This window comes from Microtus ochrogaster, chromosome 8 (genome assembly GCF_000317375.1).
Source record: "Microtus ochrogaster isolate Prairie Vole_2 chromosome 8, MicOch1.0, whole genome shotgun sequence".
Taxonomy (NCBI): Eukaryota; Metazoa; Chordata; class Mammalia; order Rodentia; family Cricetidae; genus Microtus; species Microtus ochrogaster.
This window is the reverse complement of record NC_022015.1, coordinates 41,124,428-41,139,692: the sequence shown is the minus strand read 5'-3', so window position 1 is coordinate 41,139,692 and position 15,265 is coordinate 41,124,428. Positions and strand designations below refer to the sequence as shown.

The 15,265-nt window shown below is 53.9% G+C and overlaps 1 protein-coding gene across 3 annotated transcripts; it reads right to left on the bottom strand.

Moving 5' to 3' along the window:
• Map4k2 (mitogen-activated protein kinase kinase kinase kinase 2) lies at positions 1-14,953 on the bottom strand. 3 transcript variants are annotated; one of them, XM_005351802.2, is made up of 32 exons: positions 14,813-14,953; positions 14,634-14,691; positions 14,316-14,406; positions 14,172-14,236; positions 13,844-13,899; positions 13,508-13,555; positions 13,385-13,427; positions 12,980-13,052; positions 12,770-12,901; positions 12,633-12,695; positions 12,299-12,380; positions 12,101-12,208; positions 11,653-11,731; positions 11,494-11,552; positions 10,540-10,583; positions 10,420-10,458; positions 10,292-10,325; positions 10,065-10,173; positions 9,898-9,986; positions 9,783-9,824; positions 9,616-9,700; positions 9,459-9,538; positions 9,321-9,381; positions 9,117-9,234; positions 5,553-5,611; positions 5,375-5,478; positions 5,121-5,298; positions 3,455-3,523; positions 2,792-2,878; positions 2,482-2,552; positions 2,332-2,387; positions 1-2,230 (listed from the first exon to the last, which is right to left on the bottom strand). In XM_005351802.2, exons 1-32 carry the CDS (start codon positions 14,906-14,908, stop codon positions 2,143-2,145), a joined length of 2,466 nt encoding a protein of 821 aa, XP_005351859.1. In that variant the 5' UTR covers positions 14,909-14,953; the 3' UTR covers positions 1-2,142. The 3 variants fall into 3 exon arrangements, with proteins under 3 accessions (XP_005351859.1, XP_026637166.1, XP_026637167.1); XM_026781365.1 differs by lacking the exon at positions 9,783-9,824; XM_026781366.1 differs by lacking the exons at positions 5,121-5,298; positions 5,375-5,478.
• Positions 14,954-15,265: the final 312 nt, after the last annotated feature.

Below are 15,265 nucleotides of genomic sequence, written 5' to 3'. Positions count from 1 at the left end.
ACACAGGGGTTATTTATTGCAGTGTGGTTTGTAATATTAAAGTAGAAATACATTCCTCAATAAGGATCTTTCAGTTAACATTAGTCACCTGAAATGTGTACAATCCAGCACAAGCTATACAAAAATAGACCTGGTTGATGATGGAAAGCTCTCCAGAATGTACTTCCAGAGAGCCAGCAGGATATATGGAATGGTGCCATATGAATAAAAATATACCAAATTGTTTAAATATCAGAAATACTTCTAGACTGAGTGCAGGACAAATGAGACACAGTTCTATTAATTTTTGAGGCAGGATCTTGACTACATAAAACCTTGGCTGGCCTGGAACTCACTATGTAGACCAGGCTGGACTACAGTTCACAGACAGTCCTCTGCCTCCTGAGTACTGGATAACAGGCATTCACCACAGCCTAGCTTCATTGAATTCTCTTTTGTATTTGAAAAAGGCTGTCTATAAACAAATATATAAATAAAGTTACATCTTTCAGTGCATAGTCCTGGCTTGCCCCATCTTTGGCTTGTGGCACCAAATACTATCAGTGGGCCTTGCTTTTCACAGGCCTCTCACTTTGGCATCTTATACTCCTAAACCACCTTTTCAGATGGACTCTGGGCCGAGCTCCCTGCCACAAGGTGGCACTGTGCGAAGCCGTTCTCCCAGGGCACCTGGGTTAAGTGTTCTGGGCTGGATGGAACACACCTCTCATCTCCCCCCCCCCACACACACACCAGCATGCCTCCAAGAAATCCGGGAGCTTAGGAACTAGGACTTTACTGTGTACCCTGTCCCCCTCAACCCTCCAGATGACTTGGGGTCTCACTGAGGACGTATGCTCTGTCCCTTTTCCTGGCCCAGCTCCCTAGTCAGTCAAGCAACCCTCTTGGTCACTAGAAACTGAGCATTAGGGCTCTGAAGAGGGTAGTCAAAGGGACAGTGACAGCCATAAGGGCCACAAATTCCATTCACATGAGCTGTCGCCACCCACCCTCACCTTCCCATTGCCTCACTGAGCTGGCGAGTACTTGCAGCCAGAATACCAGACATAAGACTTTGTTCTGCCAACGTTTGCTCTAAATGTCAGGAGGGTGACAATGAGCTGGAACAGAGCACTGGGCTCTGCACCTTTGCTCTACAACCCGCTTAGCCCTCCAGGCTTGGCTGTGTGCCCCATCCTCCCTTCAGTGGTCTTAGTCACTGGCAAGCCAGTCAGTATCTGGGGCCACAGGACTCGAGGGGTACCGGGCCAAAGAAGGACAGTAAAAAACACAAGCTGAGGCACAAGGGAGATGGGCTCCAACAATTTTCTTGGGTGTTGAGCTGGATTTTGGTAGTGACCCCAGGCCTGACATGGAGTGAATGAACACTAAAGAGACGCACATCCATCTTCCCCGGCAAAGCCGATGCTTCACAATACTGTTACAGGCCCGTCATGGAACATTGCAGTAGACACGGCCAGGGTGCAGATCCCAGAAACCACAAACAAGATCCTACTTGGGGCAAGGCTGCCCCGGACAGGTCCCTTTGTTCATAATTCCCCTGCATGATCCACAAGATGCCAAATACAGCAGATGTCTCAATCTACAAAACTGAATGAGGGCTGCTGTGGGCAGGGACCAGGAAGATCCAGGCCCAAGATGGCTGTTAGACCACTGGCTTGTGTCACCCAAGTCTAGACTCCACCAAGCACCAGCAGCTGCTCTTCCACGGCACACACCTGAGGCCAACTGAGTACTTAGAGAAAAGTGTCCTGCAGGAAAGAGTGAGCGGAGAAGAAAGAGAAGGGGCAGAAGGTGGGGGCTCAATGCCTCCACTTCAGAGGGACTAACGGGATAAAACCAACCAGCTTTAATACCAATATAATTCTCTCTTAAATACATGTTGCCCAGGATAGAACCTGGGGCAGGCTCTTGGAAGAAAGAATAGAAAGGAAAAGAGAAAATGGAATGGATCAGCCAGGCAGCCCCAGCCCGCCCAGGGCCTCCTGTCCTGGGAGACAACACTGCAGGGAGGGAGGTGGTCGCAGCTTCCTCTGGTCCAGTTATTGCTGAGGGGGGTGGGCTACCTCCCCTCCCTGCCCCCAAACACTTCTTAGAGTCAGGTCTGCCCTCTGGGGCCCTACAGAGGCTGGAGAGGACAGCTCAGTAACTGCTCTGGTGGCCTGTGAGGATGTAGAGGTTGCTGTGTGCCCCAGGGTTGTCAGTGGGAATGCTCTCCAGGATGATGTCCCTGGTGTAGGAAGAGGCACAGGGTGAGCGGGGCAGGAAAGCCAAGTGAGCCCATCCCCACCTCTAGCCTGGAGGTGCAGTTCAGGTACTATCTTCATTTACCTGTGGGCTCCCAGCACTCGGAAGATCCTGGTCTCATCTGTGATCTCCTGGGTCACCTAGAAGACAAGGAACTCTGAGATCATCCTGACAGGTCCTTTCTAAACAGGGCTCTCGGAGCTGGAGGCGGTCAGGTCTCTGAGCCCCACTCACCTCGTTGGTGTCAAGGCTTCGGCCCTGCATGCCATGGCTCCAGAAAGCCAGCACACTGTCCTGCAGACACACTGGAAGAATGGGCTCTGTTGGCCCCGACACTACCCCACACTCCACAGATTCCCCCATCCTTGCCATAAGGCCTGATCCAGTCCAATGCACAAGGGTCCGCACTGACCCTGAGTGACCAGGATGGCTCCCCGATAGGTGTAGGGAATCTACCCTGGTCCCACGGCCAACCCTGAACCCTGAGCCAGTCCCACACCTTCTGAACTGTGGATGCTGCCATGCCCACATCTGCCTTACTCACCCACAGTCTCAATAGGGAAGTCAAAGGTGAGCTGAGGGGCCAGTGCAGCTGTGGGCTCACCCTGCAGGTTAACGATCCTCACACAGCCTGCACAGGGAGAGAACTGGTAGGTGGGGGACCCCCTTCCTCATATTGAAAGGACCTCAAAATCAGCACAAGACACCCCAAGATCAAGTTCTCAGCACAAAGGAGACAAATGGCAGGGTCAAAGGGTAGAGAATAAGAGACAAAGAGATAGAAGACGAGAGATTAGGGGAAAGGAACAAGGCCGGGGCAGGGTGGTGGTGAGCTCTTTCTCCCAGGGAGACAAAGGCCTGCCTCTCGATAGAGAGGAGACAGACTTGGCCTATAGGCAAATGGCAGTTTATAAAGGGAAAGGAGAAACCATGTTAGGAAGAGTTGGTTACTCTTGATTGGACATGTTAATTAGGGCAGTCAAAAGGGGGCTTCTGACTGCTGGACTTCAATGATAGCCGCGCCTTGGTGGTCAGCCTCAGGAGGAAGTGGCCCAATAAAGGAACAGACCTTGGTGGCTAGCTTTAGGAATGCAATCTAATGGTTTACCAAAGTAGAGGGAATGGGGGAGAGGGGCAAAACTTGTCGCTCCATGTTTGCCATGCTTGGGCCTGCTAGAGCCCCCCAACCCTGATCCCAGGCACTCACGTTCAAAGCTGACCAGTACTGTGTCCCTGTCCACCTGGATCACCTGCTGGGCAGAGCCCGGTATTCCCTCTGTGGGCAGAGAAGAGAGGCAAGGCCTGTCTGGTTGAGCTGCCAAGGACTGAGGGGACACGCAGCAGACAGTCCTAAGCCACCAGTCTTCTTCACACCAGCCCTACAGGGCCATACTCAGAACAAGGGACTTGCCTTTAGGCTTATCAGGAGCGAGGATGGGGTTCCAGGGTCCTAGCGGAGCCTACGAAGGATCCGGGGTCAGACAAACTAGGCTGTCAGACTCCGTAAATATGTGACCTAACACAAGTCACTTCCTCTCTGAACTTCATTTTCCTCTTTGGTAACTCAAACATGACAAAGCCTACTTTCAGCACTGTTGTTAAAAATTACGACCGAAGCCGGGTGGTGGTGGCGCACGCCTTTAATCCCAGCACTTGGGAGGCAGAGGCAGGTGGATCTCTGTGAGTTCGAGACCAGCCTGGTCTACAAGAGCTAGTTCCAGGACAGGCTCCAAAACCACAGAGAAACCCTGTCTCGAAAAACCAAAAAAAAAGAATTACGACCTAGGGGGCTGGAGAGATGGCTCAGTGGTTAAGGCACTGGCTGCTCTTCCCGAGGATGCAGGTTTGATTCCCATCACCTACATAGTGGCTCACAACCCTCTGGAACTCCAAGTCACCCTCTTCTGACCTCCAAGGCATGTATGTGGTATATATACATACATACATACATACATACATACATACATACATACATACATGAACACAAAGCATTTGTATTCATAAGTAAAATAAATTTGAAAAATATTTTTAAAGCAACAGAAAGGGGCTGGAGAGATGGCTCAGAAGTCAAGAGCACTGACTGCTTGCTCTTCCTGAGGTCCTGAGTTCAATTCCCAGCAACCACAAAGTGGCTCACAACTATCTATAGTGAAATCTGATGCCCTCTTCTGGCATGTAGGCAAACATGCAGACAACAGAACACTATACATAGTAAATAACTCTAAAAAAATAAAAAAAAAAAGCAAGCCAGGTGTGGTGGTGCACACTTTTAATCCCAGCACTTGGAAGGCAAAGGCAAGTGGATCTCTGTGAGTTCTAGGCCAGCCGGGTCTAGAGAGCAAGTGCCAGGACAGGTTCCAAAGCTACAGAGAAACCTTGTCTCAAAAAACAAAAGCAAAGAAGCAGAAAATTTAGCAATGAAATCACCTGAGGGGCCCCTGGCACCAGGAATTTCTCCTTTCCTGCCCATTGCCCCAGATGTCCCTATGCTGAGATATCATCCTTCCCTGCTCGGAGTAGAAGAGTCCCCACCTGGCCAGAGCCCCTCTTCCTGCTGCTGCTGGCTCAGGTTTAAGCATTGGTAGCCAGCTTTTCCTTGGCTACCAAGCTTTTAATCTAAGGAAACCTTTTGATTTAGTATGGTCTGCCTTTTTTATTATTAATTTATTTTTATTTTATGTGCATTGGTGTTTTGCCTGCATGTATGCTTGTGTGAGGGTGTCAGATCTTGGGAGTTGTAGACAGTTGTGAGCTGCCACGTGGGTGCTGAGAATTGTGCCCAGGCTAGTCTAATGAAATCTTTCACAGAAGCCCAGATCAGAGAGCCTGGTTAGAAGAGTCCCATCCCTGCAACACCCAGCTCTGCTGCTCACCAGGCGGGATGAGGATGTCTGGAGTCAGGCCAGCCTCCAGGGGCAAGACATGGAACAGGACTCGGCAGCCAGGTCCCTCAGGCCCCTCGGCACCCACACACACCTGTGGCAGCTCCTTCCCGTCTAGCACCAGCGGCTCCAGCATCCCTGCCGGGCTGGGCAAAGGGCTGGAAAAGTTCTGGGGGATGGCAGAGAGGCTAGGCTCTGTTTCTCCTGCAGGCATCCTGCCACCCAAAGGCCCTCTGGTCGCCTACCTTCAGCAGCAGGAATTTCTGCAGGGGCTCATACCACTGCAGCAGAAGCAGGCTGGCAGGCAGGGCAGCCAGCAGGAAAGTGCTGCCTGTATAGGGGTTACGAACTGCGGGAGAAGGAGGCTGGTGGGCAAGAGCTCGGACTCACTGCACCCCTCCCAGCCCCGCGGCCAGCTCTTACCCACACGACACTGCAGGCAGCCTTTGGTGTCAGGAATCTTGGTGGACAGGGCAAAGCGCCTATAGAAGTGAAAACCAGCATATGTTCTGGGAGCCAACCATGGGCAAGGCCCCCAGCAGTGTGCTTGTAAGAGCTGCAAGGGACTGAGGCTCTGGAAGCCTCTTTAGCTACTCTGGGGAGGGTTTTGTTTTTTTTTAAAGATTACTTTCTTAGCTGGGCAGAGGCAGAGGCAGGTGGATCTCTGTTCAAGGCCAGCATGGTCTACAGAGCGAGTTCCAGGACAGTCATGGCTGTTACACAAAGAAACCTGTCTTGAAAAACCAAACACACAAAAAACCATCACCACCAACAATAACAACAAAATTTGTCACAATTTTTTTTTTCTTTTTGGTTTTTGGAGACAGGTTTTTGTATAGCTTTGGCTGTCCTGGAACTCACTCTGTAGTCCAGGCTGGCCTCTGCCTTCTGAGTGCTGGGATTAAAGACATGTGCCACCACTGCCCAGCACGGCTCTGCGTGGTTTTAAACAAGTCACTTTACCTCTCTCTGCACCTGTTTCCTCAGGGCCATGTAAAGTGGGAAGCAGGAAGACCCAAAGCTGAGGCAGGTCCCCGCTTGAATATACTCAACCCTTTTCAAAGACTGACAAACAAAAACTGACGGGGAAATGTATAGTTCAAACAGCAAATGGCCTGCCTTCTGCACCTGCTGGGGCTGAGGGACCTAGGGTGACTGTCTTTGGGGGAATCCCCATGCCCTCAGGGGACTGACCATCTGAGACTGAGGAACAAAGCTGTTAACGGGGCAACCTCCTCCCAGTGACTCCGGTTCTGTCTGTGCGCCTGCCAGGACAGGCCCCTGGGAGGAAGCAGTGTCGGCCTCTCTGCACTGCCCTCTGCCCTCCTCTTCCTCCCCCTCGCTCACCAGCTAGCATCTGGTAGGTCAGGGGCATATACTTTTGCGTCCCATATTTCCTCTAAAGAATTCCATTTCTTCCTTCTTTACGTTCAAAGTAGACACAGGCTCAATGCTGCCCAACTTGCCAGGACTCTGGCAAATCTGTTGCCTAAGGTTGGGGTCAGAATGGAGGCTCAGGAAGCCCAGAGGCCACAGGGAACCACACACAGGTTTAATGTGAGCTCTGTAGCTAAGGTTCTCCTCTAGGTCTCCCCAATAATGCTGCCCCTGGCCTGGCATGGCCTGGTCATAGTGACACTGGAGCCCCTGCCTGGCCCACTTTTGGCATCTCCCAGATGGACTAGGGAGGTCCCACTCAGAGAATAGGCAAGCGTCTTTTGAAATGCAAGTTTTAAGACCAGGTCTCACACTGTAGCATCAAATCTCAGTAATCCTCCTGCCTCAACTTCTTGAATGCTGGGATGACAGGCATATAATTTATTTAATGTGGCAAATGTGAATTCAGGCCAGACTCTTACGTCACTCACAGGCGATGACAGCTCCATCCTTCCGTCAGCCTTGACTCCCCTTCCCTTCCCAACACCACCTAGTACCAGGAAATCCTGCTGACTCCACTTGCAAAACAAAACCAGACCAATTTTTACTTTCTTTACTCCAACTGCAGCCCATGCCTCTGTTGCTAGCCACCTGACCACTGCAATGGGCTTCCCACGGCCTCCAACATCCTCTCTCATCCGTTAGTCCTCCCACCAAGACTCAGTGCCAGGCATGCCTTACCAGCGGCCTCCACCCTGCTGTGAGGCAAAGCCCAAGGCTTCCCTGCGGACAGACCCTCAAGCAAGCCATTCTTCTCACTTCTGCACTCGGCCCTCGCACTGAGCATCTTTTCTCCTTGGTAACTTCCCCTGCACACCCACAGCGCCCTAACTACCCTGGAGACAGCCTTTCTCTGTGTAGCCCTGGCTGGCCTGGGTCTCTGTAGACCAGGCTGGCCTCGAACTCACAGAGATCCGCCTGCCTGTCTCCTGAGTACTGGAATTAAAGGCATGTACCACCAAGCCCGTCTTTTTTATCTACTTTTTAAAAAATATTTATTTATTTATTTATTATGTATACAATATTCTGTCTGTGTGTATGCCTGCAGGCTAGAAGAGGGCACCAGACCCCTTTACAGATGGTTGTGAGCCACCATGTGGTTGCTGGGAATTGAACTCAGGACCTTTGGAAGAGCAGGCAATGCTCTTAACCTCTGAGCCATCTCTCCAGCCCCTTTTATCTACTTTTTAAAAGTGGTGCTGGCACTTGCCTTTGATCCCAGGACTTTACCAGTGAGCTGCAGCTTCCTCAGTCTTGGCTCAAACAGCATTTTCTCACTGAAGGCTCTCAGAACGGCCCTTGAAAGTCGTCTCCTTCGTTTTGCTCTTCCCCATGGGAAGAGCCATCACTGACAAAGAGCCTCATTTTTCTAGATCTACCATCTACCTCCTCTCCACAAAAAAACGTGGCATAAAGAGAAGGGGGAAGGGTCTCTTCAGTTCACAGATGTGCCCGAGCCCTGCACAATGTCACAACATATGAGAAGGCACTGGCTCCATAGTTAGTGGCTAAAGGGCTGCACCTCAGGCTGCACATTAATGCTGCGTCACTCATCTTCTGCAGGGGCCTCTGCAGACTGTTCCCAGACCTGGCCACGCTGCTTCTCAAATACTCTTTCTACTGTAGCCCTCTATATGGCCAGTGATTCTGTTTTCAGAGACAGAAACTCAAATAGCTCAGGCTGGCCTCAAACTCAGTTTCTGTAGACAAGGATAACCATGAATTCCCGATTCTCCTGCCCATATCAGCCATGTGCTGAAATTACAGCCATGCACCAGCATGCCCAGCTGTGTTTTGTTTTTGAGACAAAGTCTCCCAATGTAGCCCTGGCTGGCCTAAAACTTGCTATCTTCCTGTGACCGCTGGGATGTCAGGCATGAGCCACCACACCAGCCTGGCTCTTAAACAGTGGGCTGAACCACCTCCAGAAGGAAGCATACTGACCAGTACACAATAGGATCCTTTGAAACGCTCAACAGCACTGCCAACCATTGGACAGAGTCCAGATCCTAGGCTTGGCAACAGAGTAAGGGTTCGCCACCTGTGCGGGGCCCTCAGCCCTCAGGTCAATTACCACCATGGGGGTTCCCCAGGTCTTGCTTTGGGGTTCCATCTGCATACTCTCCCTTGCCCTCACACACTGGAATGTACTCTCTAATTCCGAGCTGTCTCAGCCTCCTGGCTTCCAGAACACTCTCTCCAACCCTGCCCCTGCCCTGAATCAAGCAGTCTGCCATAAATGCCCATGTCCTTTGTTTCTCCAGAGCAGGGCTTCTCTTGAGTCATGTGCGGACCTGGCACAGGGACCATTGAACTGCTGGGTGAAGCCCACTGCCCCACCGACGACAGAGGGCTTTCATGCTCACATTCCTCTGCGTTTCAACAAGCCAGGAGGACAGGAGGAGAGGCCATTTACTGACCAGGAGGAAACAGCCTCAGGGACGGAAAGTGCCTAGGTGATTAGCTAAGATCCTGGCAGTCTCAGGAGTGGCCAGAGCCCCACCCAATCGGTACTGTTCTGGACCTCCTCTACACGCCACACTTGCTGACCTGGGGATGATGCGCTGAGTGATACGGTTGGTAGGGATAGAGAGGGGTGCCTGGTGCTGCAGTCTCCGCTGCTCAAACAGGCCTGGGAGGTCATGTGCCCAGATGTGCGTGGATTTCCCTGAAACAGAAGGGGAAGATCACGCAGGGCTCAGAGGAAGTTTGGGGGAGGGTGCACTGGCTGCCTCTGCACCCTCCTCCTCCTACCTGAGAGTGACAGCAATACGTTGTTCACACAGTAGAGCCAGGAGCAGCGCTGGGAGATGAGCTGGGGCCAAACAGTAGACAGGTGATCAGCACCCAGCACCCCTGTACCTCTGTGCCCCCAAAGCCAAGAGCCCTCACCTTCTCCAGAGTATCCTCATGCAGTTCATGCAGGTTGAGAGTGTAGATGCCTTCCTCGGCCCCCACTACCAGGAACTGGTCTGCAGATGTGGGTATGGGGTCAGAGGTTGCCACATCCCCTGGCCCAAACCTAAGGGTGTCCTAGGCCCCGGCCCACCTCGAGTCACGGGGTGTACCCAAGTGACAGCAGCATGAATCTGCAGGGGGCAGCCATTGAAGACCTTGGAGAAGCAGGCACCCATCTGGGGAGGAAGCAAGTAGCTGGTGAGGGACTGGTGGGAACGTCAGGACAGCAGGGTCTAGGGATGCCCCGTGAACACTTACGTGCACTTTGGGGGTGGGAGGAAGGCCATGACAGGATGATCTCTGTGTAGGAGGGAAGGAGTCAGGGCCCAGGTAACACCCTACAGCCTACCTCTCGCCCCTCTGGTATCCTCACCTCAGGATCCTCCCGTTGCTTCAGGGTGGCCCAGGCAGTGGGCAGCAATGGTGGGCTGCCAGGACCAGGCAGAGGTGCAGATGGGGTTCCTGTGCACACAGACCACAGTGACTCCAAGCCCCAGCCCTACCCAGAATTCCTTCTGGCCTGCTAAGCCTGGGCCTCACCTGGGGAGCGGGACTGGGCATTGTCATCAGGTGTTGGCTCAGTATGGGGCAGCCCCAAAAACGGGGCCCGTTTGATGGTTCCCATGGCGTCATCTGGGGAGTCCAGCTCCTGGCAAGAGGATCAGAAACAGCCTGGCCATCAGCAGGTGCCCTGTGATGCACTCTCTGCCCCAAAGCACCCTGTGCACAAGGCTTACTTCCCAGTTCCACCCTCTTCCGATCCACACCTGGAGTTCTAAGGCAGGTCGAATAGTCAGGCTCCTGCAGGGAGACAGCAGATGGTATGATGGGGTGTGAGATGAGACTGACCCCCAGGCCTGGGAGGCCTTCTGCATCCTAGGTACAGGCCTCTCACCTTTCCTCCAAGGCCTCCTGGACCGACTGCAGCAGGCTCCTGGGCCAGAGAAAGGGGTCAAAGGTCAGTCTTACATAAGATCCAACCTGTCCCACAGCTTCCCTAGTCTTGCTCACTCACCCACTCAGTTCCTCCTTTCCCAGCAGCGTCCATTCCTCTTCCCACTGGAAGAAACCAAGGCAAAGACATCAGGAGAGAGGAGAAGAAAAAGAGAAGGGTATCACAAGATGGCAGGGAATAGCCAGGAACGATCTGGAACGCAAGGCTTACCTAGACTACAAAGAGAGTTCAAGGCCAGCTAGGATAAGTTAGATAGAGATCCTGTCTCAACAGTAACAGAGAGAGAGAGATAGCAAGAGAGAGCAGACAGACAGACAGACAGACAGACGGAGAATATTCTGGCAACAGACAAAAGACTTGTAACAGACAAAATGACAAGACAGAGAGGGAGACAATAAGACAGTGGCGCAGAGAGGAGCACTGTGGGATTGGAGAGGAAGAGTAGAGGAAATGGCATGATCCCCTAACAGGCAGACTGAGCAATATTCTCAGTCCTGGGAAACCTAGGCTTTCGAAGTGGGTGGCCTTCCACTTTCCAGTGTTGTCTTTTTTTTTAATTTAATTTAATTTTATTTTATTTTTTGGTTTTTCGAGACAGGGTTTCTCTGTGACTTTGGAGCCTGTCCTGGAACTAGCTCTTGTAGACCAGGCTGGTCTCGAACTCACAGAGATCCCCCTGCCTCTGCCTCCCAAGTGCTGGGATTAAAGGCGTGCGCCACCACCGCCCGGCTGTCTTTTTTTTTTTTAATTTATTTATTTATTAAAGATTTCTGTCTCTTCCCCGCCACCGCCTCCCATTTCCCCCCCTCCCCCAATCAAGTCCCCCTCCCTCCTCAGCCTGAAGAGCACTTAGGGTTCCCTGACTTGTGGGAATCCAGTGTTGTCTTAAGGAAAATGGCCTCCAGTCCAGGCCCCCAGCTTCAGACTGGCCCTGACTTGGGATGTCCCACCTGCATCTGCACACCTGACCCCGCCCTACACCACCCCCCTCCACATAGCCAGTGAGTGCCTCACCGGTTCATTGAGAGGATCCGTCTCCTTCCGGCGAGGTGCGCCAAATTTCACTTGGTGAACTAGGGATCCAGAGTATTGGGTTAGGAGGGGTAAAATTTGGACCCCCAAAATAACACCAGATCCATGGGTGCCTTTAGCTAGCCCTGTCAGAAGACTTACACTGGATCTCGGAGGGCGTCCTCTCAGCTGGACCATGATGACCCCGGGAATGGATGGTATCTGGAAACATATCCTGGGTCTAAGAAAGAACACACACAGCAGACTCGCACCTAGTACTCAGCCCTGCCAGGAACTCTTCCAGGTCTTGACAACCCTCTAAGGTTACTATGAAATAAAACAGCCCTCATTTTACAGATGGGAGAACTGGCACAGAAACATCAAGAAACTTGCCAAAGGCCACACAGAGAGGAAGACAGCTTAGTCATAGTCAAGGCTGGCTTGGACCCGAAGGCATGCAGTGAGGCCAGACCCGCTCAAGAGAGTCATGGTATGTGGGCCTGACTAGAGTCTCTGGGCTGGAATCCACAAGTCAGAGATTCTGATTTACATCACCTGCAGGCCCCTGCCACCCAGGTGGGGCTGACCCAGCTCCCAGTCCTTGCGTTACCTCCAGTTCACAGTCTTCAGGGGAGAGGGTTCCCAGGTGGGGGTCGCTGGCCTTGTCGAGGAGCTGTGTAAGGAGGGCCCGAGGGAGCTGCTGGGTTGTGAATGGGTGCTGGAGGAGCAAGGGTTGATCAAGTTGGCCCCTGCCTTCTAGATCTTTCCTTTGAGCCTCAAGCTCCCGGGGCCATCCCCTGCCTCCCACCTGCAGAAGCTTCTCAGCTGTGGGCCTCTTCTTGGGGTTCTTGGTTAGGGCCAGCTTGAGGAAGTGGTGGAAATTCTGGGTCCTAGTGGGCACAAAAGTCCCGCCCACCGAGACCCAGGTTAAGCTCTGCAAAGAAGCAGCCTGTGAGTTGCCCCAGCCGAGCAGCTGGGACAGTGATACTGTTGCACCATAGCAATGCCTCCATCACAAGCCACCAGCCCCTCCCTCCACAGAGTTCTGGCCCTAGAGGGGAACCAAGCCCGACCCTTGGCAAGAGCTCCCATCCCTGGGCTTTGGCTGGAAAAGAGTATCTCGGCTGTGGGTGAGCCCTCACCAACGTGTCTTGTCTCTCAGCTTGGGTGGTTGGAAGCTGCTCTTCGACATGAGCATCAAGGCCCTAGGGAGTATGTGAGGTCATGGGTCAAGGGTTGGCAGGGCAAGGGTCAGGTAAGGGGCATGTGCCAGGCTGACCTCATGGGGTGCAGGTGGAACAGCGGTGGCTGTAGCTCGCCCAGCTCAATGGCAGTGATGCCCAGGGCCCAGACGTCACACAGCTCATTGTAGCCACCTTTGCGTTCCACAGCAGCGACCTCTGGTGCCATCCTAGAGTCAGGATCACAGATGGGATGACCAGAGCCCTACTTGTGGCCCCTACCCCTACGGGCCAGGGCACCATCTTACCAGTACGGAGTGCCAATGAAAGACCGCCTCTTAGCCACAGATGCTGTCAGCTCACCTGATACCCCAAAGTCCGCTGCAGGAAGAACAGACTCTTACCAGACCCAGGGCCGCACTTACCTTCCACCCCAGCAAGCAGGCTATACCAGGCAGGGCTTGGGTCCAGCCACAGCTGTCCCAAGCAAGGCCAGGCCCCTCTTCTGAGAGGAGCCACCAACCTTCCATCTCTGAAAACCTGATCCCATGTCAGGTCCCTCCCAACCTAATCTCGGTCAACTACTGACAGGCAGGTAATATTGCTACATCTCCTAAGTGGGGAAACTGAGGCTCGAGTAGTAAGGTGACTGGGATCCATGGTCTCTGAGTCCCTGCTAAACCCTCACCCACATGGCATCCCCAGGGACTGACCCAGCTTGACATCTCCCTGCAGAGTGAGCAGAAGGTTGGCACCCTAGGAGGACACAGAAAGGATTCCATCAGGTGCCTGGCAGCTTCCTCCTCACTTGAACCATGCCCTAGGCTGACCCCTACCTTGATGTCTCGGTGAATTTTGCCCTGAGAATGCAGGTGGTGGAGCCCCTGGGGGACAAAGAGGAGTCTTTAAGGACAGCTACTTAGCACTAATCACCTTCCCTGAACCCCTCCTCAGGACTGGGGCCCCCCACCCAAGCCGCTTCCTCCTCCCCTCTCCCCAAACAGGAAGTGACTGAGCCAAGAGGGAAATAGGCTGCTTCCGGCAAAAGAAGTGGGGCCCCCTCCCCCTTAGGACCCACAGCCCATTCCAAGTTCCCACTCCCCCACCAGCCAGCTGGATTAGGCCCACACTCCAGAGGATTCCAACGCAGGTGCTGCCTAAGAGCCCAGTACCTTCAGTGCCTCCCGGCAAACATAGGCTATCTGCCGTTCTTCCAGGGGCCCAGTAGCTGAAATGGACAGTGTGAGGGCTGGAGAGAGAGCCTGAGGGATATGTTGACCCTCCCTAGCCACCCTGCGTAGTGGGAAGCAGCAAGCACCACTACAAAAGTGATGTTAGCCACATCAGGCTGGGATACTTAGCCCAGAGAAGGACAGCATCTCTCTCAAGGTCACACAGTCAACCAGAAGCAGAGAAGAGCCCAAATTCAGTCTGGAGGATGCTCTCCTGTCCCTTTGTTGGGATGGGGTAAGGCCATGTCCCACGGAGCCTGACTCTCACCGTGGTAAATCTCCTGCAGCGAACCCCCTCCACAGAACTCCATACAGATCCACAACCGGTCATTCCTGGGGGGACAAAGAGCTAGGTCTGGAACACAGCAGAGCACACGAGGGCAGTCTGGAGTAAGAGGGTAAACAACCTCACCTGAGGTAGCTGCCAATATAGGCCACGACATTAGGGTGGCGGCATTCGCGAAGGATGGTGATTTCCTGCTGAAGAGAGCTGATGTCGTCCCCTGGGGAGCACAAGGCATTATGGGGGGGCACACAGGGGTAGCCCAGACTCTGCCCCTATGTGCAAACTGGGCACAGAGTGTTTCTCTACTCGCCTGGCAGGTGCCAGCTCTTAGTCTCTCCTGGGGTCGGCCTCTCTGGGGGTCTCGGAAATGTCAACTCTCCGCCCCCGACAGCTCACGCGCCCGCACCCGCCTCCCAGGAGCAGAGGCCCCACCCGGGCCCACACCTGGGTCTAGCTTGACGATCTTCACCGCGGCCAGTTCGGACGTGACGGTGTCACGGGCCTGCGGGGTGCAGGGCAAGAAGCGGGGTGAGGAGGGGGCGGGGCCGGGGCTCCTGCGGCGGGACGCGCAGATGCACCCTCCTCCTGCGCTCCCGCCCGTCCTGCCGCCCCGCACAGCGCACCTTGTAAACGTCGCCATAGGTCCCGGCCCCAACACGCTGCAGCAGCTCAAAGCGGTCTCGCGGATCCTGCAGCGACACGTCCCGCAACAGCGCCATGGCCCGGCGCCGGACCGGCCGGCGCAAGCTGCGGAGCCGGCGCGGCGCGGAGCGGCGCGGGGCGGGGCGGGAGAGGCGGGAGGGCAGGCAGGGGCAGCACCGAGGCTCGGAGGCCGGAGGGGCGGGGCTAGGCTAGGGCGGGGCCAGACCGGGGATGCCCCTCCGCCCCGCCTGGCCCGGAGGAGGCGCCCTGGCTGCGCAGGGGAAGTCCCCTAGCTATAGGCGGGGCTTAGATTCCCCCCCTCCATTCTCGACGCGTTACAGGTGCATAAAGTTCAAACTCCAAAGGCAGAGAAAAGCGTACGTCTACTCCCTGCCCCATCCCCGACTTCCAGATGAAACACGGACATGTCTTTT

Excerpts from the sequence above, each read along its gene's own strand:
- Map4k2 (XM_005351802.2), bottom strand. The coding sequence starts at position 14,908 with ATGGCGCTGTTGCGGGACGTGTCGCTGCAGGATCCGCGAGACCGCTTT. Across the intron at positions 12,209-12,298 it reads CAGCTGAGAAGCTTCTGCAG|CACCCATTCACAACCCAGCA; the intron begins GTGGGAGGCAGG and ends TTGCTCCTCCAG. Across the intron at positions 9,987-10,064 it reads TGCCCAGTCCCGCTCCCCAG|GAACCCCATCTGCACCTCTG; the intron begins GTGAGGCCCAGG and ends CTGTGTGCACAG.